Genomic DNA, 17379 nt, shown 5'->3' with positions numbered 1-17379 from the left:
AAAGATGGGAATAAATATACAGAACAAGGAAAGACCATGCCGAATTGTGAGCACTGAGAGCAAGAGATCAAATACTAGAAGTCAAGCTTTCTCCCAAGAGTGTACCTCAATTACATAGAAGCATTAGTGAAGAGAAAGATCTTGTACAAGAGTCAGTAAAGAAATCTGAAAGAACAATGTACATGGCCCAGTCACCATGACAGTTCCATGAGGAAGGGAGATGATCACAAATGAGGACAATGGAACCAAAGAAAGAAGCTTTCAAATCCACAAGGATCACTGGAGGAGGCACACGCATGCTACAAAGGAATAAGAGTTTCAAAACTGAAATAATTCCACTCGCAAGAAGAGAATGAGAAGCACAAAACCTGGTTACTGTGTACACCACATCTCACAAGTAAAGAAAAGAGGGCTGAGCCTGGTCAATACAAAAGATAGAGAAAACATTCAGAGCTGTCTAATATAGAGTGAGCAAGAGAAAAGTCTTAAATCACATAACAAATCTCCCTAAGAGGAGGAAACCATCCAAGAATGGATGAACAAAAGTCAATTGTCGATGGAAAGGAGAGCTGCGAATATGGAAAGAAGGCTTTCAAGATACTATTGAACACAAAAGAGTTTGACACTATGTTGAAGGGAAGAGAAAAGGATGACAAAAAATTGATAGATGGAATGTGGAAAACATATAGAGAAAACATTAAGTGTCATGAATAGGAAAGCATCCAACACATCAAACATGGCCAAATGCTGACTGGATGAAAAATACAATAGACACAGTTGGAAAGAGGAGAAAAAGAAATAAGAAGAGGAGCAAAGAGAAGAGCAATCAAAATGGAAAAATGAAAACAACTTGATAGAAAATGAGACCAACAACAGGAGAAATACCCACACTGTTGGATGTGGCATAAAAATCTTAAGAAGAACCAGACATCTAGTAAAAGGTGTATGGGAAAAAAGAAAGACCTGAAACCTGCATTGGGAAGGTTAAATTTGTTTTGAAATTTACACAAAGCTACTCAAGGGCTATCTGTGCTAGCTGTCCCTAATTTAGCAGTGTAAGACTAGTGAGAAGGCAGCTAGTCATCACCACCCACTGCCAACTCTTGAGCTACTCTTTTACCAACAAATAGTGGGATTGACTGTCACATTCTAAAGCCCATGTTTGGTGAGAAGGGGATGCAAACCCGTGACCCTCAGATTATGAGTCGCACACCTTAACACGCTTGGCCATGCTGAGCCAGTTGGAAAGGTTAAAGGCAAACAGGTCCAGAAAAGAAAATGGGATAAAGAAAAGATGAGAAAGAAGAAAAACCTAGGAAATAACAAGGAAAGATAAAGAAGAAGGGAATAAACTTCCACAGAAAACCCCTCTGAAGGACAATGAAGTGCCTCAGACAAAAGGAGAAGGAAAGAAAAGAAATAGAGGAGAGTAGTGAGAAAAAGAAAAAAATGCAATGAAAGGGAATCAGGAAATAAAAGTGGAGGTAAAGAGCTTTATCTCCAAGATGGCTAAATACATACCAAGAATAGGCAACTGAGAAAAGGAAAGAAGGTCTGCAAGTCAGAACAAAAAGAATCCCAAACTGGACAAGGTAGTGGGAGGGGAGATTAATCAAAACAAAACAGTATGAATCCTAATAACAAACAAGGAGGAAAGACAAGGTAAATCCCTAAAATTGTGGATCATCGAGTTAAAAACAAGAAAAAATAAAGGACACAATCAAAAGCTAAGGAAAGAAACAAACCTGAGAATGAAATCTAGAAAGACACTGGTAAGTTAAAATTACTTCCCAAATGGTAAGGTACTATCAGTTTTAAAGTCATAGTCCAATAGATCATTCCTAACTGAGGAAAAAGTATTTTAGCTAATCGAGCAGGAGTAGAAAGCCCAGTAAGCATGTAATAATCCATGTTTTAATGACAGTCACACACTTCTTTTCATTAATGATAATTTATGTTTTTGTTTTCTTGTAACAATTATGTATACATTTTTTTTTTTATATTCGTATATACATAGGATATGCCATATGAAGTTCATTTGTGGATCTCATACAGTCCATGTTATCTTGCCCACTCATGTACTGTCTGAGGACTATGCATCTTCACATTAGATCCACACTCTATCACAATGCTGCCATGACCAAAGCATACAATTTCTCCTTGCTTACTTTCCATAATCCATTTAGTTTACAGGGATGCTGGTTTCCCAGTATCTGTTTCAAAATCTGACTACACATAATCAGTAGCAGCTAGTGAAATGACTGTAACAACAAGAATACCCATTTCATTCTACAGCTATTTCAAGTATGTAGCAAGTGAATGAATGGCATATTAACTTTTCAGGATGAAGTTCCTGTGTACTATTGCCAAATTATATGGACAGATTTTGCCAATGATTATTGTAACAATTTACTTATCCAGCTGGGGTATTACTTACTGTTTCTTTCTAGATGGTTCATATGACCCCAAGTTATTCCATATTCCTTTGTTTTCCAATGCCATAAGTACAAGGGACATCACCAACATAGAAATTTTAAATTCTCAATCTGAGCAAACAAATATTTTGCACTGAAAGAGCTTTTCATATCCTTGATGAAAGTGATAAATTTTCAGTGTCATCATATTACTCATGAAAAATAAATGTCAACATGTAATTTTAATACATTCTACTCTGTCACAGCTTCATATTAGCCATGGTTGTCAAATGACCTGCTGTTTTTCATAGTAAAACATTATTTCAATATAATGTTTTAAACTGACCATATACTGTTCTAAAAATTATCAGCTGAAAACATTACTTGTACAGGAACTTATAAATACAAGCTCTCATATATCAAATATTAAAACAAACTGAGTAATTTATGTCTTTAATTTTTCCAAATCTTTTTCATTCATCGTACAATAACCTAAATCAATTTATATGTGTGAATGACACTGTGCTTAATTTATTATTCAGTATTCTACAGAATATATGGACAAACTGTTTAATGATTATATTACATATTTCTTTTCACTAAAGTTAATATTCAAAATATGATATGTCATGTAGAAGACAAAACTAAAAATCAGATGTTCGTGAATGCTGTAAATGTAAAAACTTTGGAAAAGGGTGGATATACCTATTCAAGAAAACTATGTTAGTAATATATGTAAATATGTCAAAATATTAACACACTGACTTAAAGAAGTAGGTGAATTGAATTGAATTATTTTCTACAATAACTCGTTAAAGTTACTTCCTGTCTCTAGCACTTTTAAAGTCATTAGATACAAATGCAACACACAACAAACATCTTTGTTTTATATAAAACTTTAAATTATTGTAGATGCAATTATTTTAAGAAGTAGATTTCTTTTACAACTGTAATAAAGCCTAAAAAATATAAAGAAGGAAACACACATTAACTTACTGGAATCTTTAAATAAATTCTAACAATAAGTGGAACCAGTTGTAAAACTTACTTTGCATATAGGAAACTTGAACTGTTTGAACAAATCAATCATTTTAACATTCTTGACTTCAGCAAGTTTTTTCATCTGAAAAACACCACAATATAATATCAACAAAGAAGCAAAAGATACTTTGTTGGAGAAAAATAAAAAATAAGAAGCACAGGCTCTATATAAAAACAAACTTAGAACATTTGAATCTGCTAACTAGATATGAATATGTCAAAAATAAGAAAAGTATAGAGCCATAAATTCAAACCAAACTTTTAAACTGATATTTACTACACTATTAGAAATTTGATATTAGTATTTCGAAGTTTCAGCATATATTTTCACTTCCACAATCACTGAAACTGAGTATCATTAATGAACATGTTATTTATTACTCTGCATTACATCTACTAAAATCTTCAAATTAGTATAATGAATATTTTAAGTTAAAAATTGTTATGAAACAACATTCTTTTAAAAATTCAATTTTATTTACATATGAATTCTCAACATTTTTACATAAACACTGACGAGAACTTATGTAAACTAACCTGTAACTTAGCAGCAGTTGTGATAAGCAGAATCTTTGAAAAAAGGCTTTCTAGCAGGCAAACAATGGAAATCAGTAATAAGTTATCAGTAGCCACTTTTCCTATTTGTCCCATTGTCAAAATGATGGTTTTTTGCAAGTGAATATTTCTATTTTTTTGTGCAACACAAAAAAGTGTTTTCAGTTTTGACACAAGCAGTTCATCATACTGCACAGTCCAACCCTCTGGGCATGGTTTTCCAAAAGGTTTAATCATGTGTTGTACAATTTTACTGTAAAAAAAAAAAAGAAGACAGAACTACAAATACACTCAATAAATGTGTGAGCATTTCTAATCTCCACATTTTTATAGTATTCTGACTACGCATGAACAAGACAAAATGCATAAAATTTATAAAGCTTTCAATAATGCAATATTTCTTGAACATTTTATCAAGAGCACAAAAATGAAATTTTGCTATATTAAATATTTTTACCCATCATAAAATAGTAGTATAAAAGCAATATTAAGGTTAACTTAAAAAAATCATAAAATTTGTAAGTCTTCTAGAAAATAATTTGCTTTACTAATGGATCAACCTCAATGTTCTAATTGTATTAGTTTATTACCTAAACATGTTACATGAATTTTTTTTAAGGTATACTTTTTGTTTTTACTTTATTTTCATTCTTTACACCATTTAACAACACACACCTAAAACTGAAGCGTACTTCAAAGTCGGGATCCTTCATAAGTTCCAGACATGAACTGAGCAACTGTTCTGTTATTGGTATATGAGCAAACACAGAAGGAAGGCTTGAAATAGTAGCTGAAAAAGCAGTAGTTTCTATAACATAATAGAACTAAATTGTGATCTACAATGACAGTTTTCTTAATTTTACTCAGGCAAATAATAAGCTTGGTACATGTACTAATGCCAGTTAAAGTGTGTTGAACACATGATAATATTTAGGTTTTAGAAAGATTAATAAATTTTTTAATTTGTTTCTAGTGTAAATTTTCTTATTAAAATTATATCGTATAATCTACATGTGTAAAATGACATCCACACATACCTTTTTTAACAACTGAGTTTTCATATTTCAACAGATATAAAAGTATTTCACTAATCCAGATTGGTTTGTCTAAAGTTTGGTCTGGGAAGAAGGTTCCACCGATCTTCTCTAAAATGAATCAAGTAAATGGAAATTGTGAATTTAATTCCATATCTCAAGTTAAAAGACAAAACAAATGATAAACATGAACATATAAACCACACTTTCTATTCATTGTGTTTCAATTTTGTAATAATTGCCAATTAGTCCACAGATGTTTATTAGATAAGTAATAATCAGTTCTAAATGAAGTTCAGAAATATGTAAAGTGTTATTAACACACTGACTCCTGATTTCCCTAGGATACAGTCTGCCTCAGGTAGTTAATACAAGTATATTATATATGGCATTTGAATTCCAAAAATTCATGTACTCATAGATCAGCTGCAGTCAATGGGTTAACTAAATCAAAAGCATATCTCTGAAAACTGTTCTTTAAATTATTTTGTAATTAATAAATAGCCTAAAATCAAACAGAGAGCACATTAAGGTAATAAAAATTTTATACAAGGTCTAACTTTTAGCAAAAAGGAGAAATTATATCGCTTTGTACACCCATAAATTTAATACATGCACCTATATGCCCTCAACTGTGTGGAAAACATTGCTAAACAACAATGTAATTTTTTGTTTCAGGTTGATTTGGAACCATTTATAATTCTTAGCTTTGAATAATGCTAATGGTAAGGGAAGGCTGAAAGAGTTTGTGATAAGGTGTAATTTTAATATAAAATCATAAGATATTCCTGTCCTGGAAAAATAATAACAATAACATGAAATAAATTAATTAATAAATTATTTATTTGTTGGTTAATAAAATCATCAATGAAATAATGTAAATCATTATAAATTTTCAGAATAAAAACTTTACTGTTTTATCTCCAGAGCAAATACAGGTTTGTGACAGATCAAAAACATCCACAATTTCTTTGTCAAGAAAAGATTTAAGGAAATCTACTGGTGAATGGCTTTCATCCTCACCCAGTTTCAGGTTTTACTGTGGCTCATAAGTTCACATAAGTCTCTGTTTCTCCTTCTTTGACTACTCTTCATGTTACTTCATCATCACTATTCACACATTCTCCTCCTGCTCCTTCAACTGTCCTTTTGGTAAGTTTAGATCCAGACCTTGCTTTTCCTTTCCTCATAATAGCACCACTGGTCTTTCCCTTGCCTTCACCATACACACACCTGAAGAGCCTACCAAAAGACTCTCTCACTTTTATCAGATCTATCCAAGTCAGATTTCTCACTTCCAAAATCATCATCTCCTAGATTTCTAGGAAAAAAGTCATTTTTCCCAGTTCAAAAGTTCCTCAAATACCTTACTACTTTACTCAGAAGTAAAGCAACAAGGCCTACCAAACAGAGTGGGCATGATCATTTTCTTTTATTCAAAATAGGAGTTCAAAACACATGCATAAATCACAGAAAACACATCTTTCTTCAATCAAATTACGCTCATATTGAAGATGTTTTGTCAAAAAAGTAATTTTAGTTTTATATTAAATATATAAGGCATTTAACATGTGAGATTGAAATGGAACAAACAAGTTGATATATTGGCTACTTATCCAAGAAGGAAGACAAATGTACTGATATATATATATATATATATCAGCTGGTTGAAGAGAAAAAAAAATTAAAAATATATAGAAATTTTTACTATACAATATATTTGTTTTGTTTTTGTTCCGCTTCAGGTCTCTTATTTTTTTAATATCACTGTTTTCAGTGGCTCTTGCTAATTTACATATTTTAAGTAATGGTTTCTTCTCATAAAAATGAAACATTAAGATATATTATACCTGACTGACATCGAGAACAAACATGTTTTTCTTTCAGTGTAACAGCACCTTGATAAGACGTTTCTAAAGATCTGTATATAAAACAGCAACAGAAACACAAAAATATAATCACATAACCAGTATAATAAAAACAATGTACATTAAAAAATTCTAGGTCTTGCTAAAATTTCTCTTGTATGTAACAAATTATGTCTAATGAAATTTAAAATTTAAACATACATTTCATATTGTCAAGAAAAATATTTTTTGCACACCAGTTACAAAGTCCTACAGATATCTTTTAATACAAGTAGTAATACCATATTTTACAATTAATTAAGCTAAAGCAGTTACTACAGGTGTATTTTGAAAATTTAAATTTCCATTAAGAAAACAAACTTCAATTTCAAACACAATATTCTCATCTGAAAGTGTTTTAGTTTCTCAACTGCTACATTAATGTGTGGTGTGATGTTGCTATGCTGATTAAAAATAAAATGTTGACTTATTACATAATATATTATTTAAAAATTATACTTAATAAAAAGTTATTTATTGGTAGAATACACACAAAAATATTTTAATTCTAATCACTTTTCTTCAGACATTTTGGAGTTGGTAATACTCAGCAAAACAAGGACCTGTACATAACTCTACACCATACACAAAACATGAAACTATACATAACACTACACCACACACACAAAACACAGAACTATACATAACGCTACACCACACATGCACAAAATTATACATAACGCTACAACACACACACACACAAAACACAGAACTAGTAATAATGTTATTACTATACTTTTTAAAAATCCCAGGATTTCCTGGGAAGTCATATCAATCAAACAGCCAGTATAAACTATCAAAATCAAAACAAAACCACTTTTTACATCACAGCACAAAAAACACGTAAATTTATGTTTAAAGGAATATACTGCTTAAACCCTAGTCATTCTTTGAATAAAAATCAAACTTTTGTCAATGCATAGATTTTCAAATGGATACATTATTTACCATGTATTATTGCATTCCTTATCTTGAGAAGATTACCATTCACTTTCCATTTTAACTTATCATAAAAGGTATTAAACAAAGAATCAAGAAATGTCTATCCCTGAACATAAAGTATTAAAAACTGGCATATTCCAACAATTTGTCTTGTGACCAGTGCTCAGTCAGACCTAAATTTATTTCTGTAACCATCAGTGTACATAAAGCCATAATGGTTATTATTTTTCCACTGTGAAAATATATTCTGGTGAGTACTTATATCCACTCACTATTATTGTACAGTGCTGCCTTCCATACAAAAGTGCCATAAGCTTTGAACTCCCATGCACCTCATTATTAATGTACTTCAACTTCACCACATATGTAAATTATTATGCAGCGATCTTCAACTAATAAGAGTGTGAAACACTCTCTTAACACATGCAATTTCTTCTTTTTGATTATACTGAACTATAACATTGAGATTAGGTACAAAACAAACAGTACTTGCTTTCTGTGGGTGAGAAGTGTGACAAGAGGTACCTACTGGAAATATATTTTCAGTATAGGAAGATAAATTCTGATACAGTACATTTTCTGTACTTACACATATAGTTGGAATCACATATTGAATAGGCAGAGGGACTAGTGCAAGGGATAGAAAATATGCATCGTTCAAAATGGTCCAAAGAACACCCATGAAGTGTGATCCTGCTGGGAGAGGAACACACATAGAAGACTGCACCACTTCTCTACCAGATATACTCTATGCTTAGTGTGAAAACAGGTATTGTCCACGAGTATATTGTGTTTCAGTATTTCAGCTTGGCCGTAGTGAACATATTTGACATATAGGAAGCATACCTAAACAGATATGAGACTCATCCCTGGAGGGGAATATATATATATATATATAAAGTAACTTTGTTACAGCCACATCAAAGTTTGAAAGATGACAACAGATAGAAGGTGGTACCCTAAGCAGGTAGAAACAGCTACCCAATGAAGATGGAGGTCAGACTCCAGAAAAAAGGGAAAGTGCCTAATCTCAAGTGAAGACACCTGAAAAGAAGTTAAGAAGATGAAGACAGGGAAAATAGACCAACTGAATCAGCTGGTAATCCCATATCATACAGGTAGAAGAACAAAGGTCACATACAGATGAACAGTGCCAAAAAACGAAAAGGTGAAAACAGAAACTATTAAAGGAAACCATGCAGGCAATGAAAGAATGAAAAGCACATACTAGACATGAAGGTCTCTCTGAAGCAGACTGGGAATGAAAATGGTAGAAGGATGGAAGAGAAAAGTGAGATGATGAACGACCGTCATGAACCTTCAAAGATATGAGAAGAAAAAAACAGGTATAGAAGAATCACCTAACAAAATGATCAATCAATAAACGTAAACAGTTGGTCTAAGTTAGACTGACATAATCCACTCTGAATGTTGAATTCCTAGTGGTAAAGGTTGAGATGTTGCAGGATGAAAAACAGTTGTGGGAGAGGTCATGGTACAAAAATAAGAAAAACAAATAACCAAAGAATGAAAGTCCCACAGTCCCAGAGTCCACACATGATTCCAAAAACTCTAAGAAATCTCCAAAAACAAACATTATGGAATCAAGTTATCTGACTTACAAACTCCACATGAGCATATCTCGTGAAGCATTATTATTATTCTCTATCTTTCCTGATCTAACCCATAAGTTTCTAATTTATAAATTTTAATTACTTTTATAATAATGATAAAAGTATATACAAAAAAACAAGAAATATAATATTTACATGGGTCTTCTTTTTTCTTTTTCCATTGACTATAAATGAAACTTAAGCCTATTTTTTGATACTAATGGTAGAACTATAAATTATTTAATTAAATACTTCCCCTCAGAACACAGAATAAAAACATGCAATATGCATAAAATGCCATATGATTATCACAATATTTCTGGCTTTCTAACTATGGAATAAGAGCCTTAAAATCCAGCTAAGCTTATTAATGTGATCCTGGTGAAAATAAATTTGAAACTGAATGATGTAATAGACAATGCCCTGTACAGAAAGCAATGTAATATTTCATTTGATAGGTTAAAACTCTGTCTTTCTATTTTCATAAATAATATAATTAATTTAAAACACCTGAGAAAAATATTGCCAGCTTGAGAAAGAATAAATGTGACATGTTAGTGTGCAAGTAGGTATAATTTTCAAGTTTATATCTCCTTATAAAACTCATGCTTCAATCCTTCAAAGATGGTGTTAATGAGATAGTAGAAATAGCATTTGTATTATCCCTATATAACAGCAGAGGCATACAGTGTAGTAAATATTAACAGACAAAAATAGGATAAACACAACTTGATTGAATAGTTTCATATACTGCTATATGTTAATATTTCCCTGTGCTATCAGGTAGAGGTAATGCAAAAGCCATACATATCTTGTTTACATTGTTTTTGAAGAACTGATATTAGCTATCATGTAGAGGTAATGCAAAAGCCGTACATATCTTGTTTACTTTGTTTTTGAAGGACTGATATTAACTAACATGTAGAGGTAATACAAAAGCCACACATATCTTGTTTACTTTGTTTTTGAAGGACTGATATTAACTATCATGTAGAGGTAATGCAAAAGCCATACATATCTTGTTTACATTGTTTTTGAAGAACTGATATTAGCTATCATGTAGAGGTAATGCAAAAGCCGTACATATCTTGTTTACTTTGTTTTTGAAGGACTGATATTAACTAACATGTAGAGGTAATACAAAAGCCACACATATCTTGTTTACTTTGTTTTTGAAGGACTGATATTAACTATCATGTAGAGGTAATGCAAAAGCCATACATATCTTGTTTACATTGTTTTTGAAGGACTGATATTAACTATCATGTAGAGGTAATACAAAAGCCATACATATCTTGTTTACATTGTTTTTGAAGGACTGATATTAACTATCATGTAGAGGTAATACAAAAGCCATACATATCTTGTTTACTTTGTTTTTGAAGGACTGATATTAACTATCATGTAGAGGTAATACAAAAGCCACACATATCTTGTTTACTTTGTTTTTGAAGGACTGATATTAACTATCATGTAGGGGTAATGCAAAAGCCATACATATCTTGTTTACATTGTTTTTGAAGGACTGATATTAACTATCATGTAGAGGTAATACAAAAGCCATACATATCTTGTTTACATTGTTTTTGAAGGACTGATAATAACTATCATGTAGAGGTAATACAAAAGCCATACATATCTTGTTTACTTTGTTTTTGAAGGACTGATATTAACTATCATGTAGAGGTAATACAAAAGCCATACATATCTTGTTTACTTTGTTTTTGAAGGACTGATATTAACTATCATGTAGAGGTAATACAAAAGCCATACATATCTTGTTTACTTTGTTTTTGAAGGACTGATATTAACTATTCTTACATTTATTTCCTTTTTCACAATTTTTTTCTTTACTCACGTGCTTGATTTTTAATCCAGTGTTTCTGTAGACATAGCAAGGCTGTATTTATAACCAAGTTGTAAATATAATAAGATTATAAGTTTAATATATATATATATATTGTTTATCTATTATTGGCTGATAATTCCTGTTTCATACTGTACGTAAAACTTCACAAAAAAAAATGTAAAACTTCTATAAGAAAGCTAACTTCAAGGGATAACGATAACATCATTCATACAGAAATTATGATTTTTTTTTTTAAATTATGACTAGTTAATAACAGTACTTATAAAAGTGGACACTCCATTTGAAAAAGTCTCCTCACTGAAGTTCACTGACACCATTATTATGGTTTTTGAGTTACCATGTGGTAAAAAAACCAGAAGAAATAAGAACAAAAAATTGAAACGTTTTGCTATGATATTTACAGACACTCTCAGAACGTGCGACTCAGTCATTACATAGATATTATTATAAAAGGAAACACTGTATAATATTGTAAAATTTTGATGACCTATTGAAGAGATACTTAACTACCATTTGGAAGAATAATCTCAGCCATTCCAACATACACGTTCTACAATCTGCTTGATAAAACTTTTCTTTTCCCAATTTCTCAAATAGCAAAACATATACTAAGATACATAACTGTTTTAAAGAAACCATTAAACTTAGTCAAGTGTTTCATTTTCATGCACTTACTAAAACTATGCACTAATCTAAATCACGTTATTTTCTTTGCTGTCTACTGACTACATCACATATTAACTTGATGAAATGCCCTGACAATTGATGTTGTTGGGATTATTGGTTTGGTTTGTTTTGAATTTTGAGCAAACCTACACAAGAGCTACCTGATCTTGTTCATTTTCAGTAATCAAAACTATACAAGGCATTTTCCCCCCAAAACTTCTGTTGTTTAAAGGTTTTGAACACAACTTTCTTTTGCAAGGTTTATGTCAGGTATCCTTACATTTACTTTTCTTTTTTAAGGAATCAGAAAGTCAGCAGAGATGAGCATAAACCTCTTTCATTTATGAAGTCCATGAGTGTTGGTCCTTTACAGATATCATTTTAATACATAGATATACATATACATCAGCAAAAAAGCATCCAGTGGTTTTACAGAAATATCCCACCTCAACAGCGTGTATTACATAAATGCTGCATCGAGTGCAAGTTGAAGACAAAGCACACCAGACTAGGGAAACTCACTAACTTGGTAGAATCTGTGGAGAAAATTAGGGAAGCTAAAAAGAAATCATAAAATCAAGGAAACAAACATGATTTCTCCAGTTAAAGGCAAATGGACATGTGCAGGAGGAAAATAATGTCAAACAGATGAAGAAACAGCCAGATCTTGCAGATAATGAGCATAAAAAGGTATTAGGAGTTTTCCATGTATGCAAGCCTAGATGATTTATTTCAAGGGGAGGTGAAAGTGAGCAGCGAAACAAATGGTAATGTGATGAACTTGATGTGGAGATAGTGACCTTTCACAGACAACTTTGAATGCATCATCCTGATGAAATGATGAACCCAACTAGTGAGAGTTACTAGATATTGGTTGTTTTTGAATTTCACACAAAGCTACTCGAGGGCTATCTGTGCTAGCCATCCCTACTTTAGCAGTGTAAGACTAGAGGTAAGGCAACTAGACATCACCACCCACCGCCAGCTCTTGGGCTACTCTTTTACCAATGAATAGTGGGATTGACCGTCACATTATAATGCCCCCACGACTGAAAGGATGAGCATGTTTAGCATGACGGGGATGCGAACCCACGACCCTCAGATTACAAGTCGCACGTCTTAACACGCTTGGCCATGCCGGGCCTTACTGGAGATAGATAATGGGAAAAGAAGGGTTCCAAGGAATAAACAACCATAATGTTAACACCAAAACAAAACAGTATGAGCCACATAATAACATAAGGATCAAACCAGACAAAGATGATTATCTAGATCAGAACAGGAGTAAAGGTAGGAAACTGAAGATTAGGAAATGGGTGAGAAAAACAAACCACTTTCCAAGACCATATATATTTTAGATTTGAAGGACCATTCAGAATATAGAATCACATAAAAGGAATGGAAAAGGATAAAAGATATGTTAATGGCATAAATATCAGAAAGAATGGGTTGACATGCAAGGAGGAGAGGAGAAAGAAGTCTTAGAAGACAGGGAATACACATATGGTTCAAAGGGAAAAAGACAACAGGCACAAAGGACCACATTAAGATCTTAACTGGTGCAACAATTTGATGTAGATGATAAGCAATATGGAAGGAATAGAAAAGAAGGGAAATGACAGGGGAGGAGGAGATGTTCTGGAACTGGGAAAAACAGAAAGTGCTCAACAGAATTGCCTGATAAGTGCACACAGTTGAAACAGACAAGACCTGGTCAAACAACCAGGAGAAGAATTAGGAAAGCTCAGAAACAGAAAATGATATTGATAGAAACCACAGCAGAGAGATCAGTGCAAGAACATATACCAACACTGTTGATAAAAAGTGAGGGAAGGATAGCTCATGTTTTGGGAAGGAAAGATGCCATACAAAGAGCCAGTTCCTAGGGTGAAGCAACTAAACAGACAAAAGTTAAGCATGAAAAGAAAGTCAGACAGAGGTTGATGGACAAGAGATCAAGACAAAGGTAAAGGTAGAGGATGTTACACAAGTAAAAGCAAAAACAGAAAACATCAAGGTTGTGCACATCAATACAGAACAATCAGTAGGATGAGACAAGGAGTAGTGTGGATGAGAAACACAACTTTGGATAAAAGTAGGATTGAAAGGGGTGAAGACCAGTCTAATCCTGACTGAATGCATCTACACCCAGAAATGATGTGGTGTGGAACAAGAGAGCAAAAAGAATGAATTTTTGTGTTCAAGTGCTTGGCAAAGGCATTGATCATAGTGTCTTCAGATGATCCAAAGAAAATGATGAGACTTTGGAGCAATGGAAATGTGAAGATAAGTGTCCATCACATCAAACTGAATGATCCAGAGTCTTAGGGAAAATATGTACAGAAGTAGGATATAGAGCTCAATTGTGAAGTGAGTGTGTTTTAGAAAATAATTTAGCCAAGACAGAATTCACTGAAACATCTGTATATGAAGGAATCATCCTGTGGGGAAACATGGTTGGGACGAGGTAAGCAATCATGTTATGATCATGGGCCAAGAAAAAAATAGAGAGATCTGGATTTGGTTCCACCTTGCTTGGTGATACAACTGACAACACTAGAATTATCAAAATGGACCATAATCACCTATCCCTGCAGGAATGGAAAGAAATGGGTCAAAGCCTGACAGACTGCCAAAAGTGACTAAAGATGACAAGCAATTGATCAAACTTGACAAAACACATTACAAGTTGAAGAGAAACTAAACAGCAGTGCCCTGAATTGGAACCTTTGACCTTCATGGGTGACCTAAAGAAAACAATGTGACTCTGGATCAACAGGAATGTGAAGATAAGAGTCCATCACATCTAATTTAATGATCCAAAGTCTCAGAGTAAACATTTACAGAAGTGAGATATAGAACTCCATTGTGAAGTGAGTGTGTTTTAGAAAACAATTAAGTCAGGACAGAATTATAATTGGTCTACAACTGCCTGTCTTCTTTGTGAAACAAAGAGATGGGAATAAAACTCCGATGAGTGGGAACCACCTGCTCAGAAATTCATTTGCATAGAAGATGTTTAATGACCTCAGCAAGATAACTGAAATAGGAAGGATCCCAAGGTAGAGGAAAGGAAATTAGGAAAAGGGATGAGGGGATGAGGACTAGAACCAAAAACAGAAACCTTCCAACAGAACCTGTAGAACCAAACAATCTGACAAGAAACATTGCCATATGGTTAAGGAGTAGAGCAATCTGGTCACTGAGGAACAGAGAACCTATGTCACCAATACTGGTGGCATCTTTCCAAAAAGGTAAAGGTAACACAAAGATAGAGATGAAAAAGTCTTGAGGAAGATAAAGGATTGAGGTGATATAGGATGAGAGCAAGAAACCAGGATTTGTGAATCCTCAGAGATAATGGGAGAATGAGACAAATGTGTGGCTAAAGAGGATGAGGAGGAATGAAACCTAGCTTCATAAATCCATGATTCTAGTGAATCTGAATAACTCCCAAGGGCAGAGTTACGTAGAAAATGGACCTGTTGAAAATCTCTTATGAAGGAAAGTGGTAGAAGTACCAATTCTAATAAAACATCCCTCCCTAACAAGATCAAACAGCAAAGTAGCTAAATACTGAGAGAAAAGTCAGAAGCCAGTAAATGAACAGCCTTAGATATTAATTGGAGGAAGGAAAGGTAGCATGCAAGAGAAGTCAGGGAAAACTGCACCTGACTGAAATCAATGATGGAAGCCCCAACAGAAGAAGGAAAGGAGGAAAACACTGAGCATCCAAAAAGGGATCTGAGGCATGATGATAAGCAAAGGCATACTAATCCAATAAAAGGAGACAGAGTTCACCTATAGCTGACTATAGATGATCAGAAAACCTCTAAGAAAGACCACTAACATTGGGAGGAGGAGGAAAAACATAATTATCAAAAGATGGAGTTTCACCTGATAAGGCATAGGAGAAATCATAGGGTATAGGGGAGAACACCTAAAATATGACAAACTTGAATGATAAGTTGTAAAAAAGAAGTGAAATGTCTTGAACAGATGTAGACAATATGGACCAAAAAAAAAAAGAAGTTGCTGGAAAAATAAAATAAGTTTTCTTTCTCATAACAGTAGACATCCTCAGAAACATGGTTAGATAGACAAAGAGAAAAAATTGACAGCCAAACTTCCTGTGCACCAAGGCTTGAACTTCCTCAGCAGATAAAGTTGATGTCATGTCTTGAAAGATCATGCCAAGTGCATTGTCATTTATGATGGGAATATCATTGTCTGCCACATTAATTCTCAAATTCATATTATAAACATGTACATGATCAGAAACATTATGAATCTAGTGGAGTATACAGACTGATATGCTGATTATTAAAATTCTTTTAATAATGCTTAGAAGGCAGCCAACAATTCAAAAAACCTTTTATTTGAAAAGAGATACGTTTGTTATAGAATTTGTTTTATGTACAACAAACTTGTAATGTTTCCATGTATAAGCTTGTCAAATTTCATAAAGATACAATTAATACATTCACTTACTGCATGTACACTTTCATGATGGTTATGAGATCAAAGAAACTAACTGAGCCTTCATGCAGAAACCATGAGCAGTTCACTTGATTTACAAACTACAAAAACCTTCATCATGGGGCTACAAAAACAAAATTTCTTGATGACGAGAAACCCACTTGAAATAAAACTGTATCTCAGAATGGCTGGCATGGGTATTAACACTTTTATTGATTTTATTTTACCAATAAAAGTGTTAATACTCATACCAGCTGTTTTGAGATACAAAAACAAAATTTGTGCACAACAATTAACTATAAAAAAACACCTAGATTGTCAATGTAATTTCCTGTTTGCTTTAGTACAAGGCAACACAATGAGCTATCCGTAATCTGTTCACCACGGGGAATCAACTGAACTGTAAATAACAAACCTGATAAAAACAGCTTCACCAGACAAAATACAAGAAAGTTTCCCAAGAATTTCAGCTACTGCAACATGAAGTTTCATATTATCCATTTCAATAGTTAATCTACAAAAAAAGTATCAAATAAATATATTATTGCTAATGTATTTTAAGATATTTTTTGTTTTCTCTAAGTTTTCTACACAGAATTAGCATATCAAACACATTTGTTATGCAATAAAAATGATACATTTGTGAAACTAAAAATACACAGTAACTACATTTCAATACTTATAACTAGAACTCCACTATTTGAATTTAATTTCCGAGTAAATTAAATGTAATTCATAGTATCATTACATAACAAGATTTTACACCTTTTGATAACATACATAAATTTCACAGATTTGTTTTCCAGTGATATAAAATTAAACAACTAAGGACTATGTATAATATTATGTTCTTCATGT

The 17379-nt window shown here is 32.7% G+C and overlaps 1 protein-coding gene across 1 annotated transcript in view; it reads right to left on the bottom strand.

The window, feature by feature from the left end:
* Positions 1-17379, bottom strand: part of LOC143245891 (serine/threonine-protein kinase ATR-like) — a 107006-nt gene that overhangs the window by 46957 nt on the left and 42670 nt on the right. Inside the window, exons 10-15 of the mRNA XM_076492144.1 lie at positions 16937-17035; positions 6895-6965; positions 5048-5155; positions 4686-4800; positions 3993-4263; positions 3463-3537 (exon numbers count right to left, since the gene is read on the bottom strand). Of these exons, the coding sequence (XP_076348259.1) occupies positions 3463-3537; positions 3993-4263; positions 4686-4800; positions 5048-5155; positions 6895-6965; positions 16937-17035 (739 nt within the window). The remainder of the gene's footprint in view (positions 1-3462; positions 3538-3992; positions 4264-4685; positions 4801-5047; positions 5156-6894; positions 6966-16936; positions 17036-17379) is intronic.

Source organism: Tachypleus tridentatus, chromosome 3 (assembly GCF_004210375.1).
Source record: "Tachypleus tridentatus isolate NWPU-2018 chromosome 3, ASM421037v1, whole genome shotgun sequence".
NCBI lineage: Eukaryota > Metazoa > Arthropoda > Merostomata > Xiphosura > Limulidae > Tachypleus > Tachypleus tridentatus.
The sequence above is the reverse complement of the archived record's forward strand: the minus strand, read 5'-3'. Positions and strand labels throughout refer to the sequence as shown.